The following is an 18,490-nucleotide window of genomic DNA, read 5'->3' as shown; positions in this document are numbered from 1 at the left end:
CATGAACAGACTACAAATGAAGCAGTCTGAGAGAGAGAGCACTGATTGGACAGCACAATGCATCATGTGCTCATAATGGAAATGAATAAAGAGCACGGCTAGTGTAGTAACTTCTGTCAGGCGAGTATTTTAAGACTGGGATATTTTACTGAAAATTTAGTTTGAGGTGGACACTTATTGTTGGCTAGATTGCAGCAGCTTGTTATGATAACATCAGATATTAGACAATACTTAAAACATCAAGGTTAGTGATATTACAGAGTCAAAGTTAGTTTTGAATGTTTATTTTGAAATTTCAGTGAATTTCATCCAGATAGCTAGCTACTCGGGGGCTCTCAATCCAGTGTTCATTACCATACGTCCACACCTAGTCACTTCTCAACTAGGGCAGCTCAACAGGGTTTGCTTTTTAGCAGTATTTTATAATATTTTGTTCTATTTTATTGTTAACTTGATGGGTGTGGAATTCATAATAATTTACAGTTCCCTGTGTTTTTAAACTTATTTCTTTAGACATTTTATGATCATCACAAAAAGAACTGCTGTTTTTGTGATAATTGTGTTAACAGCTATTACTTGCGATTAGGTAATGACCAGAGATTAGTTCAACACATGAGCCTTGATACCGCTCACTGTGTCTTTAGCTCTTACGTGGTTAAGCAGCCTGGCCCCGAGTGTTCTCTACAACAATAACAACAATAATGTAAATCTACTTTGTGAAAAAACAGCATGACATAATAGAAAATGCCCAAGAAACCTTACCTAAGAACTCGGTTCATAGACTGTGGATAAAAACTCCCTGAAATGTATCCAATATCCAATCTTGCTGTTTTACACACTTTTAAATATCCATCTGCACTTAGTTATGCACTAGATGAAGGTAAATAAGATAAAACAAATCTACAGTGCACTGTAGAGGCAAACTGTGAGGCACAGACAAATATACACAAACATAGAGGCCTTTGCAATGGAATGCACTGAAAAGATACACACACATACCCCTGTGCTGTGCTGAGGAGTCAAGGCCAGAGGTGAAGAGAGAGGATAGCTTCACATAGCTGCAATGTGGAAGTGTTCCAACCCCTCCACCAAGAGTCTCTGAGAGGGAGTGATCACTCCATGCTTTTACTCCAGCAAGCTCATTAGCAATTGGATGTTTGTACATTTAATGAGCCTGACCCCTCCTGACTAGAGGAAGGTTCCCTCACATACCAGCCTCCTTAGAGCGCCCCCTATGGATTTGGATGCCCTCGTATCTGACCTTTACCTGAACTCTGACCTGCTAAACACTTCCCACAAAGCCTCTTTGTAACCTGTGAAAACTGTCAGGCCAGACGGCTGAGGAGTGAAGTACATATCAGTCCATCAGGAGGGAGATGCTACCCTTTGCACAAAGATATATTTCTTTAGAACTCTGCATGCTTTATTTAAGACTCCTTGTATTTGGGTCAGAGTATGTAGCTGGTGGCCAACCAGGCAGCATGTTATGGTAAAGGAGGGGTAGAGTTTGAGAACGTTATGTGTACAAGGATCTGTCCACCACTGAGAAGTTCTTTACATAATGATTATACAATGTATGCTCAGGCATGTTCTCTTGTATAACCTGCCATATTTTGTAGACACATAAGGGTTAGGGCCATAAGGCAATAAACAATAAATAAAGCTTTTAATATCTATGATTTACAGAAATAAGCATTCAAGAGCATTTGCTAAATTCAGGATTAAATGCCCTGCCCTATCAGAATGTGTCATTTATAAGATTACAAAGGTCAACCTTCCTATTTATAGAAAAAAGAATGCCATGTTGCAACATCAATAGTGAAATTAAGAGGGGCTAAAAGGATGCTAACAGAAAAAATCTTTGCCATCGCAGTAATGAAGATGATATGGTTTGATGTGACATTACACCAAAGCAAGGGTAAAGATGCATGAATGGGAGGAGGCCAATGAGAATACAGATGAGACAATATGTAAAGATGGGTTCGTTTTTATTCATTTCAGTGGAGGCTGTTTCCCTGGACTGTTCCTGTTATCAACATCACAAGCTGTCAAATGCTGTAATTAAATCAGACCTGATGACTGGGCACTGAAGTACACTGAACTCTTCATTGGTAATGGAACCAGTTTGAAATAGCTTTTGCTTTGTGACATAACACATTATCACCCTGGAAGTAGATTGAGTAAATTATGGAGATAAAAGATGCATAGTCAGCAAGAATACTGGAATGGAGCCGGGATACGCAAATGCTGCTTATTTTGAGGTATTAGGGCTACCCATGTGTGCAAGAATATATTCTCCATAATATTAGTGCACTACCACCAGTTTTAACTGACAAGTCCATGGATGCTTTAAGGTTCTGACCCTTCCATCTGCATATTGCAGCAGAAATTGAGATGAATCATTTGTTCATGAGCCTGTGCACGGTGTAGTCTTGGATTCCTTTATTGCTCAACAGCAATGGAACGTGATTTGGTCTTCTGCTGATGGAGCCCTTAAGATTCCTTAAGGTTTGACATGAGAACCCTAAGATGTTCTTAGGGTGTACAGGCATTTTGTCACGTCCAGCTCCACCCTCCTTCCCAATCTCGTGTTGTCTACCCTAGCCCCGCCTTGTTTTCACGTTTCCCTGGTTTCCCTCCTGTCTGTCACACCCTGTCCTCAGTGTTTGCACCTGTGTCTTGTTTCACTTCCCTGGTTCTGTATATTTAGTTGCCCCTATCGTTGTCAGTCGTTGTTTGTAAGTTATGCATGATTCCTTGCTCGTATCCCCTTTAATTTTATTTGCATGTTCCCCTCTAGTTCGCTTCATCCCCTTTGTACCTTGTCGTCAGTGTTTTGCCTCTGGTTCTCCGTACTGTAGTTGAGCGTTTTCTCTAGTTTTGTTTATGTGTTTCCCGTTAGCTTGGTTTCTCTCGTTGTGTTCCCCGCTATTTCGCCATGTTCCAGAGTAGTTCTAGTATGTCTAATGCTCTAGTTTGCTCGTTCGCCTCGCTCGTCTGTTCCCTGTACGCATTAAGTTTCACTGGGTTAATATCTGTCATAGCCAGTTAGTTTGTATTCGTTGTATTTTCCCCTGCTGTCTATTGTTGAGTGGTCATTATTGTATTTCCTCGTGTGTAGTGTTTCCCTGTGCATCGTTTACTCCCCGTGTCTTGTATTCTATTTTAGTTATTTGAATAAATCAACAATATCCTGCATTTGCATCATGCCTGCTTGTAATGAACGTAACACATTTAAATTACCAGTCTGGCCACTCATTGTAGATCAGGACCAATCTAACCATATTTATAATCCAGAGCTCCACATTAATGTTCAAAATGAAATGATAAATCTATATAGTAGGTATAATACATCTATATGGTAGGTATAATATACCAATAGGCTATAATTGGTGTAAAAAGGGAACAGAAACTACATCAATAAATAAATACATCAATATTGTCATACAGCTGTGTGAAGACTTTGGGAAAAGGTATGGATGAAGACTGAAAAGAGAGGGTACATTATATCTGGATAAAGTTAGAAATAACTGGACATCAGTTACAACAGCTTTAGATTTTAATTAAACAGTGTCTTGCCTTGCACTGCCTCAGTTACATGTACTTTCCATTTCTATGTGCAGACCTTCTCAGGTTTGCTTAGTGCAAAGTGCACAAGACCTGAAAACGCTAAAAAATTTGCAGTGTCATGAAAATACTGAAAGGTTACAGCACAATGCTTACGTTTAGCTACAGAAAAATAAGGCCCAGAGTAACAAATATTCTGTACCCCAAAAATACTGGTGCATCACACACACAATGTGTGTTTCAAAGAATAGTTTTGAAAATGACCAACTAATTGAATGAGTCTATTGGCCTGTCCTTGACAAAAACTGGATCCAATGAAAATTATCCAATGATCCTTGATAATTCATCTTTTATCCTGAGTCCTATAGACGGACATCCTTATACTGGGAGAAAACCAAAGGGTGTCCACCTACAATTTCTGCTGTAAAATATGGTAGAAGGTCCATAAAATGGTATCATGAGTCATTAGGTTTCACAACAGGAATAAAGGATCTATGCAGGATCCTATAAGGGGAGCTGTATGTTTGATGCGGATGAAGCAACAAAATACTGCAATGCCAATGTAATATAGGGGAAAACATAGCACTTCCTTTGCATTCAATCTGAGCCACCAAAAATATACAAACATAACTGCAAAACGAAGACAGAATCATTCTATGTATAGCCACTCTGCTCATAAGTGAGATCACAGAACCCACTGTGATTACAGTGAGAGCATGATTCTGTCCTGTTACTACACTGAAATCCTTAAATCACTTCCTCTTTTGTTTGTAATGTAATTATTTAATTCATAGTTAACTCACATATTCACACTGCTTGTGTACAAGTGACCAAATACAATGACCCCAAACTGAATAACAATGTACTGAGTGAGGATGCTACATAGAAGGTGTTAGGAAAACCAGTGCACCTACATGGTTCACAAAGTCCTACATTCTCATCACAAGCAGGGGGCAGGGGTGGCAATTGCCACCCCCAACAGAGCCCTTGCCACCCCTAGTGCCACCCCACTGGAAATGTTAATTTTAAGAGAATATATGTGTTTCCTTTCGTTCATCATTTATATATGGACCCCTCTGATAAAGCCTTGGTCACCCTTTGGCCACCCCTTGAAAAAAAGTCTAGCCCCGCCACTGATCACAAACATCTCTAAAATTCAGCTTAAGGATTCTCTCAGATGACATTTTATGTATGAAAACTGTATGAACATGTTCACATTTAATTAAATGGATATGCAAAGTACAATGTTATAGCAAATTACTTCTGAACTGAAACCACGTTACCAAAATATGTATAACTCACTATTGGCTGTACACACTATGACAGCAGGTAAGGTTGGCATTCATGTTTTTTCTACTGTTGCCTGTTTTCCTTCTGTTATACAACATTTAGAAAGGTCCTTAATAACCTTAATTATTCAAGGTTTCTATAACGGTACTGCACACACACCCCCCAGTCTGGGCTCACTTGGTACAGTCCACTGTGTGTGTGTTTGTCGTTGTGCCACACCCCTCGTTAGCTTTCCTTATACTAGTGTGTCTTTAAACCCTCATGTTTTGCTCTCTGTGGTCGGTCTTTGGATTGTCAGGTGTTGCTATCTGTAACTACGTCTGTTTAATTGTCATTTTGTGTGATAAATGTTGTGTGCACTACTCTCTGCTTCCTCTCACTCACCACCGTGACACTGTCAAAGGAAGATGATGTAATGAAAATATCTGGTATCTGTAGGTGATCCCTGAAGAAGTATCATTATTTTAATAATTACTATGTAATTATTGTGATTTTTACAGCTTTCTTGTAGGTATTAATATTTGCCCAGTTGATGATGTGATTAGTGCACAATTGTTTGTTATGACAGCACTGACAATATGATTGTGCATTGTTACTGCTTTGCTTACAATCCTGCACACAGTCTATTTATATTTAATTGAAGGACATGTTGGTGGTCATACTCATTAAGCCTATTGATAAGATGGTTCTGTTGCTCACCAGGTAGTGCAAGACACAAAGGTCATGGGTTTGGCTCCCCTGACCATTCATACTGACAAAAATACAACTAAATCAATCTGAGAAAGTGCACATGCAAAAAATCTGTAAAATATATGAAAAGAAATGCACTCCCTACAGATGCAAGAAATCCATGTCACTAAAGAAGAATTGTGATGTAACATGTGGGTTGTTATCATTAAAACTTTTTTACTGTGTATTTATGAGACAAATTCTGGAACAGGCATAAAAAAAAACCCAGCTTTGGTGTTCCTGGCACAAGTATTTTAAAAAATGGTTTGAAAATCTCCTACACAATATGTACAAATATGGAATCTGATTTCTGAAATAGTCGTAACTCATTAGCCACCACTTCTGGGATTTCAAAGTAGCTCCTTTTAACGTCACAGTGTCCACAATAGACAAATCAGTCCTTTCAGGAGAATACACAAAAGCATTTTACAATTAGATCTTACTAACAATCAGAAGTCTTGCCAAAATAAGCACAGATTCACCAATGGTTATTGATACACTCTTATTGACCTCCTGCCTGTTATTAGGCCCTGAGCCCTAAGAACAAAATAAATAAAGGGCTGCTCCTCTGGTCTTGAAGCTCTGTACTTCAAACCAAGGTGCACAGTGACTAATGCTGCTGCTCATTCTTTCATAAACCAAAGAAAGAAGACAAAATGGACAAATAAAAAAGGGTTCATCCTAGCTGAACAAGAGTGGGTTACATTTAATATATAAGTACGTCATTAAGGCCCCATCATAAACAGCATGTTTTTAAAATAATACATAATTGTGTACTGTGAATTGTATATTGTATGTAGACCTACGTACATACACACAGCACTGCACTCAGGCATGACTGCTGTGAGATTAGTCACTGAAGAGCTTTTAATATTTAACACAAAGGAAAATGTTGAATGTTTCAAAGCAGACTTTGACGTTATTTAAATTACCAACCACGTGCATTTGTGCATGAATTCTCTTTAATATAACTGTATGTGAAGCACTCCTCATTCTAGACCCTGACCCATCTACCCAACCACCTTCTGCCATGGCTAGAACCTGACAAGAGTTTAGGACTACTGAAAACACAAGGCATGAGATTATCCAGCTTTAAAGGAATCTTTTGTTGCTTTGTGAAATGGCTCATGAGTTTTGCAACAATTGTGTTATTTACCATGTTAAAGTGTTATAGCTAATTAACTGTGGTTATTCAAGGAAACACAAAACACAAATTGCACGTGAAACCAAAAGATGCAGGCTTATCAGAGCACACTTGGTGGCGTAACATGACAATGAGAGTGGTGTGGTAGGGTGGGGTTCAAGCCTGCAGTTTAAATTGATCACACCTGATCTATATGTATACATGTATGTACACACACACACACTGATATATATATATATATATATATATATATATATATATATATATATACACACACACACACACACACACACATACATACATATACACATACACGTACATACATACATACACACGAGAGAGAAAGAGAGAGACCAACAAAATATATAGCCTACACACACCAACAATAATTAAAGATCGTTCGATATAGATAGAAGGATAGATAGATATTCATTCTTTTTCGGTGTCATTTTAAATGTCAATTGTCAATTTATCTCTATTAGTATAAAGCAACGTGCACGCGACCCAGGACACCCTAGGCCCCAGCGTGCACCTTTACTGTATTATGTATTGTTTACACATTTCACCCCCACAGTTCCAAGATCAGACTTGACCACAGTCATTCACGATAACGTTATAAAGGGTTAGCTGTTCTAATGGAGGCAGAAGACGTACCTGGACAACCTTTTCCTTTGACGGGCACACAGTCGCTGCTCTGAGGATACGACGCCTGAACGCTGAGTACCGTAGCAATGGTCAAGAGGCAAAAGAGAGTGCACCGGAGATGGTGGCATTGTAGTGCTCCGATCCTAATAAGCCGATAGCCTAACAACATTATGACGGGGAACTGCCAGGTGTGTAGTTTACTTCGTTCTTATTTCGAACAATTAAAGGTAATCCGGAACAAAAGGAACAAGCTGCTGCTAAAGAAAATAAAAGCAAAATATTTCTCATCAAATCTGCTTGGCTGTGGGCTGGTTTGCTGAATGTGTTTTTTTTCCAGCAAGGTAGAATCATCTATCAGTATCACCCAAGATCAGAAAAATCGTGCATTTACAAACAGAAACATCCCAGTGTTGCTGTCGCTAGCCTATTACTCTTCGTGCTTCCAGTCGTGGCTGTGCATGCACAAATAAGTGCTTCCCAGCCTCAATCGCTCCCTCACGCTTGCGCCGTCTTTGTGTGCATCTCAACGGTATATTCTTGGCTGTCTCCAGCTCCGAAGCGGAAAATTAGGTTCCTTGTTTTTCCACTTGATGTGGAGTATACTGACGCTTCAAAAACAATCTTTAAATGCTTTGAAAAAAAGAAAAGCGGTAAACCCCAAGCCTAAGAACCTTGCCGAAAAGCCAACAACAAAGGCTCCGCAAGGATGGTATGAAGTCACGTGATGTAAATCCACCTCCCCCAATTCCCATCTGGGAGTAGACGTTGCCGAGGAGGCTGTCTGGGTGTGTTCACCGAAAACGATCCATCTTAGCGAATAAAAGAGCGAACTAACGAATGACACGAGAAAAGCACGTGTTCCGTGAACGTTTCCCCAAAATCTGCGTAATCGGAGATTTAAGGAAGAAATTTAAAATACTTCTCAGTTGACTCCGCCCTTGTACCAGGTGGTGAAGAGCATCTCTAGTCGAAAACTGATCCATCGATTTCACGCTGTCAAATATAGCCTACAATGTCTTCGCAGTTGAACCCGGAAAAACGTTTATACCTTTTAATAGCAATATTGCACCTACACGGATGTTTCTTAAAGACGAAAACTGAGAATTTTCCACGGGAATACAAATGAAAATTGTATTAATGTATATAATTGTTATATGCGAAAGCATTGCACCTTAAGTTTGAATTTCTGGAGTCTCAGTGGAGCTTTGGAGAAAAATGCAATTAAGCAGTCTATAAGATTGTTGCCTAGTTAAGTTATACAGTGCGTGTTCACCTGCATATGCCTCAATCATTGGTAGTATATGTGCGAATGAGGTGTGCATGTGCGCCTAGTGGCCTGCCCTGTTAAACCACCTCAATACTCAAATAGATAGAGCTATCTATTTCTGGCCCGCGAGCTGTTTTGAAAAGTGTTTTTTTTAGGAATCTTTTTTTTCAATCACGCTATCCGCTCTTATTTTGAAATCGCGCACCGCGATCTCAAGACGATGCCGGGGATTGTCTATGGCACATATGTCAAAGTCAAGGCCCGCGGGGCAGATCCGGCCCGCGAATTGATTATCTATGGCCCCCTGGATGATATTTAATTACTATTAGAACCGGCCCGCAGGCCACAGCCGCCCGATGGTGTTTTGCACGCACAAACACTACATTCCCCACAACGCAACGGTAGCCCGCGAAGTCACTGCAGCGCACACAAGCGGCGAGGGTCTGCGCGGCAATAGCAGTGGCTCCGCCCGTGGGCGAGGGCGTCGCGCGCTGTCCATTCGCAAGGTCGTGCACCTCTCGAATTTTGTAACAGTGCGCGCACCAGTTAAACTTAATTAAGTTAGATATTTATACATATAGTCGAAATGATTCGAAATCATTCGCTTTTTTATTCACATTATTTAATGGTTGTTTATTTTCAAAACGCCCAATCTTAACGTCTTCACGTTCTCTCATGTTTTGTCCTGGAATTACAAGAGGCTCGTATTTGTTAACGTAATACATTTGTTGTGAAACTAAGTCGTTACAATTTTAAGCATTTTCAAGTACTTTAGCCTAAATTCCAGCCCTTTTCAAAGCTTTATTACTTTATTAATTTAATGTACAGGACATGTTTTATTTGAAGGAAGTTTGTTTTTATCTGTTTGCTTGTTGAAAAATGTTTTCACTTGAAATTACTGACAGATCCATAAGAAAATATTGCTTTATTCATTTAAGCATTAAATAGTATACACTGTGTTGGGTCTTGGTTCAATAGGCTATGTGCAATCATTTCAATATGTTTTAATAAACATTGAACCAGTCCGGCCCTCGGCTTGTAGCAAATTTGGTTTTTTGGCCCTCGGTGTATTTGACTTTGACATCCCTGGTCTATGGCAACAACAAACAGGTAGCAGACGCCCAAATGTGTTCAACCACCCCCCCCCCCCCCCCCTCGACAGTTTACGTTCGCTACCCCCCCCCCCCCCCCCCCCCCCCCCCCCCCCCCCCACAGTGAAATACTGTAATGTTTATTTCTTGAGCACAAGCTTCTTTTATTCTGGTTCAAATTACATTATCATTCTGTGACCATTACTTTTGGGATAACCAAAGACCTGTAAACGGTGTTAAACCTGTCAACCTGTTAACATTTACTAGGAAGTCAACATAATAAATTGGCGTCCTACTCAGAGCCGTAGAAAGAGAGAGTTGCGACACTCCCATAGACTCCTATTGTAATTCAGGAATGCGGAAGTAAACGTGCCATGGGGAGACCAATAGTTCCAAACATGCTATAGTTCCAGCATTGAACTGCGTATATTTGAAGCATTTCCGCGGCTGTTTTTCTGGTAAGTTAATGAATTATTCATCGTTTCCTATATAATCCTCCATATATGTGATTAGTATTACTGTTATAGTTAAGTGGTCACTTGTTGTTAGTTTATTTCTGCATTTTAAATGCCGTTAGCTTAAATTACACTTCGCTAGCATTAGCTATGCTATTAAAAGCAGGAATCGCTTAGCGGTGCATTAGCCTCAGAGTATTCAGTCATTAGGATAATTGTTAAATTCAGTAATACCTATATAGATTTGATCATATTGTAATTAATGGTAACTATCTGAAGTAGAAAAGATGGTTGGATTGTAATGAAGTTACTCTTTGGTTGATTAATTAATTAGCTAGTGTTTCAGTGACAGGTGATAAAACCAGCTGCTTGTACATGGATGACCACTATTTATACAGGATGCAACAATCAACAGCTCTATATATAATCTCAACACAATTTAGTAACACTTTTTTTTATTTAATTACGTATGATGCTTAGGATTGTCATTACCATCATAACATTTAAAATATTTTTTTTTAGGCCAGTGGTGTGATGACCAGACCAGTGGAGCATCAGTGGAGTCATCAGTGGAGTCATCCCCTCTTGAAAAGCCACCAAATCTTGCAACGGGCCAATCAAAGCTTCACAGGAAGAGAGCTTCTCCCTCTCCACTATATCTGGAGGAATTGTAAACGTCTGTCCACGGACAAGGGCACTTCTCAAGTTCTTAACTAGATGTGGGACATCTGGCATAAAGTATAGCCTTCTGTCTGGTTTTGCTGGATGTGGAATAGATGTTTTATTATGGTCCACTCCGAAAGCCTTCCACATTGCCCGATTAGGGCTGCCCATGTCAGTGGTGATATTAATAACATGTAGCCCTATGGAGTCTGCTCTGTGAATAATGTCTAAAATGAGTGGTTTATAAACTGCCCCATCAGTGGAGTTACCACTGTAGTGGTAAGCCACTACTTGTTTCCAGCGTGTTGTGCTCCCTGTCAACATAAAAACACATGCATGCGTTGCTTCTCCTGTGTGGCCAGGTAAAGTCACATCCCCATAAAGCTTTCCTGTTCCCAGGTGCAGTTCCACGCTTGGTGTGATTGACATCTCATCAAGAGTCAGCACACATTCCTTCTCCATCTCATTTAGGCTATCTACCTTCAGCTTAAGCATGTCAAACACTTCCCCCAATATTCCTGTATCTGTAGAAGTATATCTGTAGAAGTTCTGTAGAAGTTTGATGTGAAACGAAAATGTTAGGGATGAATTAATTTATGTATTTAATAATGTTATTTTAGTGTTGTAATGTGGCTAATGAATTAATTTATGTATTTAATGAGGTTTTTTTGTGTTGTAATGTGGCTAATGAATTAATTTATGTATTTAATGATGTTATTTTAGTGTTGTAGTGTAGACTACAGAATAAATCTATGTATTAAATGTTAAATGTGTTTTTAGTGTTGTTTTGTGGACTAAATAAATCTATGCCTGAACCTTTAATAGTGCAGGCTGCTTCAACAGGCTATTTGTAACTCTAGTTTTGTTCAAAGATACCATAAAAATTATATCAATAAATATTTATTGAAAGTTGATATAAATATTAAGTTGATATAAAGCAGATTAAGTGTTATATTGCCGGTGGATGGCGCCAGAGCTAGCGAGCTAGTAACGTATTGAATCACATCTGTGGTTCTGAGGTAAATAAACTGGATATTTTTTTTCGTCGTGAGATATCGGAAGTGTGGCGTGAGAGCGTGTGAAAACGGTCAAATGCGTGTTGGCAACCCTGTATGTTGTAATATTTGCCAGAAATACGGTAACCGCAGATGTCTTTCCCGTTTAAAACCATTCAGTGTTCGTGTTTGATTGGAACTATACGGTCCTCCATGAACCACGTGACCTCTGAGCGGCGAGATCACAGAGTGTCGCAACTCTCTCTTTCTACGGCTCTGGTCCTACTAAATACAGCACTAACATCGGCAATAGAAAACTGCTGTGCATTGTGACATTGTCCCCATAAGCTTTGTATTGAGTTGTTCACTACATTTACTTTGCACTATGGGTAGAAATATTTTAAACTATATAGGGAATCTGAATTCCACTTAGAATTCGAACAATACAAAATGGCTGACATGCTAAATAGAACATTAAACAGTAAAAATAGGGGGCAATTTCAGACACACCTCTAGTATTGTACTCTAAGGGCGTACTCACACTAGGGTCTGTGATCCGGGCCCGGGCACGGTTCCCTGCCGAAGCACGGTTCGTTTGACTAGTGTGATCGCCCCTAACAAAATGCATTAACAGCCATTAAGCTCTGCCCACTTAGATTTGAGCTAATTTGCATATTGTGCAAAATCACACAGTTCTGAGTATGAAATAGTCAAACCTACAACCAAGAAACTGACCCAGACATCCAGATTGTCTCATTAATGTGAACCTGACCCAAACCACCAGATAGTCTGATTAATGTGGAACTTGCTACATAGTTTCTATATGCAAGTTTGGCACACAGCCTACATGTGAAATTGTACCTACAAAATGGCAGAAATGGCAGATGTCATCAGCTTTCACTTATTTCACTGCACTTTTGACAGACCTAGAAATGGCCAATTCTCACAAAACTCAAATAGTTCTAAAAACTGTTAGTTTGAGATGCTATGTTAGAAGAACTTGGACACCTTCTTACTGCAAGTATTACTGAGAGAACTGATGCTTCACCAATGGTTTTCCCTATTGTTGTAATACAACAGGAATTAGAATGTGCATAAACTTTTGGGAGCCTTATAAAATAATCTTAGTGGATACTCAGTGATACCTTATTCAACACATGGAGGAATTGCTTTCCTTTTTGTGAGGTGCTAGTTTTCTTCACCACTGACTTAGAAAGAAAATTCCACTTCATCCAGACAGCCATGAGATTAAAGCTTTCATTACCCATGACAGCCTGTTCCATTTGTCCATGTCCCATATGGATTGGTAACATCTCCTGTCAGAGCCGGAGTGGCTAATCGGGAGATTCGGGAGGATTCCCGATGGGCCGGCTCATGTCAATCTCTAGTTTGGGCCGATTGGGAAGGAAAAACATTTTTGGGCCAGATTTGGGCATGAAACTCCCGGGCTGAAAAAGTGGCCCACTCCGGCCCTGTCTCCTGTAGATTTCCATAAGATGATGTCAAACATCTTGAAAGACATTCCAAATTGTTGAAAATAACTTAAGGACTTAATGAAATCTGTTTATAATGTGTTCACCAGAAACATGATGCTGCCTTAAAGGCAATATTATAGCACCTCAATGATGCAGGATTTTGGCTGAATGAAAGGAAGTGCAACTTCTGAAAATCCAATTTGCTTTTTCTTGGACATCTGGTGAATGAGAATGTCAGGGCTGGCTCCAGAGTCACTCCTCCTGTAGCCACAGGAGGAGGCTCGCGGGCCAGGGCTCACTCATGAACACACAATCAGCAATGATGACCTGCACCTGGCAGGATCGTTCATTGCTCTGCCAAAGAAGTCGTGTAGGCCGTTTTTCTGGTCCTCTGAATCCCAGAATGCCTTCGACGCTCTTAAAGCTCTCCCATTCATAGTGGAGGTCGATGTCTCAGACGAGTGAGTCGGAGCAGTTTTGTCACAGAGGTCAGGCATACCATCCAAATTCCATTCCTGTGCTTAATTCTCCCACTGATTAATGCCCGCCAAGTGCAACTACGGTATCGGGGATAAGGAGTTACTGGCCATAAAAATGGCCTTAGAGGAGTGGCGGCATTGGTTGGAGGGGGCCAAACATCCTTTCCTGTTTTGGACCTACCACAAAAACCTGGCCTACCTCTAACAGGCTAGACGACTAAACCCCAGTCAGGCAAGGTAGTCCCTGTTCTTTGGCCTGTTTAACTTCACCCTCTCCTACCAACCAGGGTCCAAGAATGTCAAATTGGATGCTCTATCTCGTCAATGGGAGCCACAGGTGGATCAGGTGGCCCCTAGCACCGTACTGCCTGTCGCTAAAATCGTAGCCCCCATCCAGTGGGATGTGGAATTGGAAGTCAAGCTGGTTCTGGGTACTGAGCCAGATCCAGGGGTTGGGCCACCCAAACGGCAGTACGTACCCTCAAGTCGACGCAAAGAGGTCATGCAGTGGGGCCACTTTTCTCTGTTTGCCGCTCACCCAGGTGCACTGTGAACCATTGGATTCATCCGCAGACGTTTCTGGTGGCCGGGTATGGTGGCCGATTATGCAGTGTGCTCGAGCAACAAGACCTCTTGAACCAAACTGCTTTCAGCCCGTGAGACGGCCCAACTCTTTGGAGCATGTGATATGCGCTCATGGCTTACCTGTTGATGTGGTCTCCAACAGGGGGCCACAGTTTGCTAGCCGGTTCTGGGTGGCCTTCCTGGGGGTCCTGGGGGCCAAAGCCAGTCTTTCATCCAGGTTTCACTCACAGTCCAATGGTCAGACAGAAAGAATCAATCAGGACCTAGAACAAACCCTTCGTTGCCTGGCCTCCGCTAAACCTGCCTCCTGGGCAGACCGTCTTGTTTGGGCAGAGAATGCCCATAACACCCTATAGCACTCATCACTGAAAGTGTCCGCATTTGAGAGCCTCAACGGGTACCCCCCACCTATGTGCCCTTGTCAAGCGCTGCCGTTTGGCCTTGAAGAGTGCCCATAGGGCCCGATTGTCAGCCTCGACCACCCAACGTCGCAATGCCGACAGACATTGGCTCTCCGCTTCCTCATTTTGTCCTGGTCAGCAGGTTTGGTTGTCTACCAAGGACCTGCCTGTCCGCGAGGGTATGAGGAAATTGGCCCCGTGTTATTTGGGGCCATATAAGATCGTGCGGCAACTGAACCCGGTGTCTGACGCTTCCTTCCTCTCTTCAGGTCCACCCGGTTGTGTCACAGCTCTGGCCTATCCTCCCCGCATCATCGACAGGGCTTCAGCTTATACCATCCGCCGCCTCCTCGACATTCATTAGGTCTGGGGTCAGGATGAGTATCTCGTGGACAGTCCAGAGAAGCATTCTTGGGTCTTGGCCTCCCGCATCCTGTGCTCTGATCTGATACGCAACTTCCGTCGCAACAGGCCCGGGGCCCTTGGGCTCTTGAGCCTACAGGGGGGGAGGGGGCTCCCTCATGCCTGGCTCCAGAGTCACATAGAAGGAGGCTCGCGAACCAGCACTCGTTTGTGAACTAGAGCTCGCTCACGAACACGCAATCAGCAACGTTGACCTGCAGCTCTCCTTCTTCCTACTTCAGGAGGATGGCTACAGTGTCTCATTGCTGAGTTGTTTGTTGCCAACACTGCACGCATTCAGTCAGCCTCTTGTTGCTTCCTTATGCTATGTCGTTATATGTATCTTATTCTGGTTTCCCTTATGTTTTTGAGTATGCTTGCTCCTTCACCAATTCTGGCCATTCTCAAGTTTTCCTATGCTATTATTTCTCTGTCTAGTTTTGTTTGATATTTTGGGAAGGGTTTTTCGTTTGCTCACCATAGTGATTAGAGAGCCAGCTACTTGCCCTGGCATCCTCTGTTTGTTTTGTTGGTTTTGTTTCCCTCACGTTGAGTAGTCCACAATCTTTTAGTTTTGCCCCCTTTTTTAGTTTCCTTCATGCTTCTTTTTCACAGAGTTTTTGTTTTTGCGCTTTTCCCGCGTTCCTTTTAGCGGAGGTTTCAGTTCACTGTTTATTTTGTGATTGGCTTTTGTTTTTTCCCGGTTCAACATTTCACACATCAATGCGTAACAGAAAAAGGCATCCGGCTAGACCCAGAACACCTGCAGAAATTAACACAAGCTCCTGAGCCAGTTTGTATTGTCAGTCTCTACTTTGTCTTAGGTATTTTTTTGTGCTATAACAACTTTGTACCTAGTTACATTCCACTTGCTGAACCACTGTGTACTATTTTGCATCAGGAATTCACTTTCACATGGACATAGGAGGCACCATGATGCTTCAAGGTGAAAAGGTTAGTGGAAAGCCAAGCCCATGCTTTGCTCCACAGTTGCCAATGTGTGATATTTGAGAAGGTGACCACGACAGTCTGTGAAGGTGCATACTCTGTACACCAGGGGTGCCCAATATGTCAATTACGATCTACTGGTCAATCGCGAAGGAAGTGGGTAGATCGTATGACATTAAAAAGTAGGGGATGAATGACAGACTATCATCCATCTACACTGACAGTTGTCTTTGGATTGACATACAGGGTAGCCAATCTGACGTCTGAACTTCTGACATCCTACGAATGCACGTTAAACCATGCTAACTTCTTGTTACCTTGCTGCATAGCTAGCCTCCAATTTATTTAAACTACATACAACAAAGGGTATACAATGAGGGCCGTAGCTGGTCCGAGTAAGAAGCCTAAAACCTACCACTTCCAACCAGAATGGGAGGAGGATTTTTTCACTATGTATTGTGAAGTGGAAGGAAAATTATACATGAATCAACATTTTTTTTACAAATAAAAAACTGAAAAGTGCGATGTGCAAAATTATTCAGCCCCCCTGAGTCAATACTTTGTGGAGCCACCTTTTGCTGCAATTACAGCTGCAAGTCTTTTAGGGTATGTCTCCACCAGCTTTGCACATCTAGTGACTGAAATTCTTGCCCATTCCTTCTTGCAAAACAGCTCAAGCTCAGTCAGATTGGATGGAGAGCGTTTGTGAACAGCAGTTTTGAGATCTTGCCACAAATTCTCAATTGGGTTTAGGTCTGGACTTTGACTGGGCAATTCTAACACATGAATATTCTTTTTTTTAAACCACTCCATTGTAGCTCTGGCTTTATGTTTAGGGTCGTTGTCCTGCTGGAAGGTGAACCTCCGCCCCAGTCTCAAATCTTTTGCTGACTCCAACAGGTTTTCTTCCAAGATTGCCCTGTATTTGGCTCCATCCATCTTCCCATCAACTTTGACCAACTTCCCGGTCCCTGCTGAAGAGAAGCACCCCCAGAGCATGATGCTGCCACCACCATATTTGACAGTGGGGATGGTGTTTTCAGAGTGATGTGCAGTGTTATTTCTCCGCCACACATAGCGTTTTGCATTGTGGCCAAAAAGTTCAATTTTGGTCTCGTCTGACCAAAGCACCTTCTTCCACATGTTTGCTGTGTCCTCAACATGGCTTCTGGCAAACTGCAAACGGGACTTCTTATGGTTTTCTTTTAACAATGGCTGTCTCCTTGCCACTCTTCCATAAAGACCACATTTGTGTAGTGCATGACTAATTGTTGTCCTGTGGACAGTTTCCCCCACCTGAGCTGTGGCTCTCTGCATTTCATCCAGAGTCACCATGGGCCTCTTGGCTGCCTCTCTGATCAGTGATCTCCTTGTTCAGCCTGTAAGTTTAGGTGGACGGCCTTGTCTTGGCAGGTTTACTGTGGTGCCATACTCTTTCCATTTCCGGATGATGGATTGAACAGTGCTCCGTGAGATGTTCAAAGCTTGGGAAATCTTTTTATAACCTAAGCCTGCTTTAAACTTCACCAAAACCATATTCCTAACCTGTCTGGTGTGTTCTTTGGACTTCATGATGCTGTTTGCTCCCCAATATTCTCTTAACCAACATCTGAGGCCGTCACGGAGCAGCTGTATTTGTACTGAGATTAGATTACACACAGGTGGACCCTTTTGAGTCATTAGCAGTCATCAGGCAACTTCTGAATGCAAATGGTTGCACTCAGGGAAAATGGGGCTGAATACTTTTGCACGTCGCACTTATTAGTTTTTTATTTGTAAAAAATGTTTTGATTCATGTATAATTTTCCTTCCACTTCACAATTGTATACCACTTTGTGTTGGTCTTTCACATTAAATTCCAGTGAAATATATTTATGTTTGTGGTTGTAATGTGACAAAATATGGAAAAGTTCAAGGGGTATGAATACTTTTGCAACCCACTGTATATGTATACTATGTATACTTATTGCACACTTGCCCTGCCTTTTTTGCACTATTGGTACTATTTGCACTTCTGGTAGATGCTAACTGCATTTCGTTGCCATGTACCTGTACTGAGCAATGACAATAAATCAATCAAGTTGAATCAATCAATCTGTCTGTCTATCTATCTATCTATCTATCTATCTATCTATCTATCTATCTATCTATCTATCTATCTATCTATCTATCTATCTATCTATCTATCTATCTTTTCATATTCATGTCACCTACACTTAATTATCCCATATTATAACAGCAATTGCAATGCTTGCACTAATTCTGCATGTTGTGCCAGCCCTGCTGCAAAGTCTTGAACATAAATAAATATTCTTCTCAACTGTGAAGGTACCTCATTAAATTTTCAGTACATC

General features: G+C 41.4%; 1 protein-coding gene and 1 long non-coding RNA gene across 2 annotated transcripts in view; one reads left to right on the top strand and one right to left on the bottom strand.

Moving 5' to 3' along the window:
• tmeff1b (transmembrane protein with EGF-like and two follistatin-like domains 1b) overlaps positions 1-8,238 on the bottom strand; it is a 32,534-nt gene extending 24,296 nt beyond the window's left edge. The window contains exon 1 of the mRNA XM_076970828.1: positions 7,385-8,238. Coding sequence (XP_076826943.1) covers positions 7,385-7,544 — 160 coding nt within the window. The 5' untranslated portion in view covers positions 7,545-8,238. The remainder of the gene's footprint in view (positions 1-7,384) is intronic.
• Positions 8,239-10,033: 1,795 nt separating this feature from the next.
• Positions 10,034-11,695, top strand: LOC143473983 (uncharacterized). Its single transcript, XR_013120665.1, has 2 exons — positions 10,034-10,191; positions 10,711-11,695. It is a non-coding gene; the product is annotated as an uncharacterized LOC143473983 (long non-coding RNA).
• The last annotated feature ends 6,795 nt before the right edge of the window (positions 11,696-18,490 follow it).

This window comes from Brachyhypopomus gauderio, chromosome 13, assembly GCF_052324685.1.
Source record: "Brachyhypopomus gauderio isolate BG-103 chromosome 13, BGAUD_0.2, whole genome shotgun sequence".
Lineage (NCBI taxonomy): Eukaryota > Metazoa > Chordata > Actinopteri > Gymnotiformes > Hypopomidae > Brachyhypopomus > Brachyhypopomus gauderio.
The sequence above is the reverse complement of the archived record's forward strand: the minus strand, read 5'-3'. Positions and strand labels throughout refer to the sequence as shown.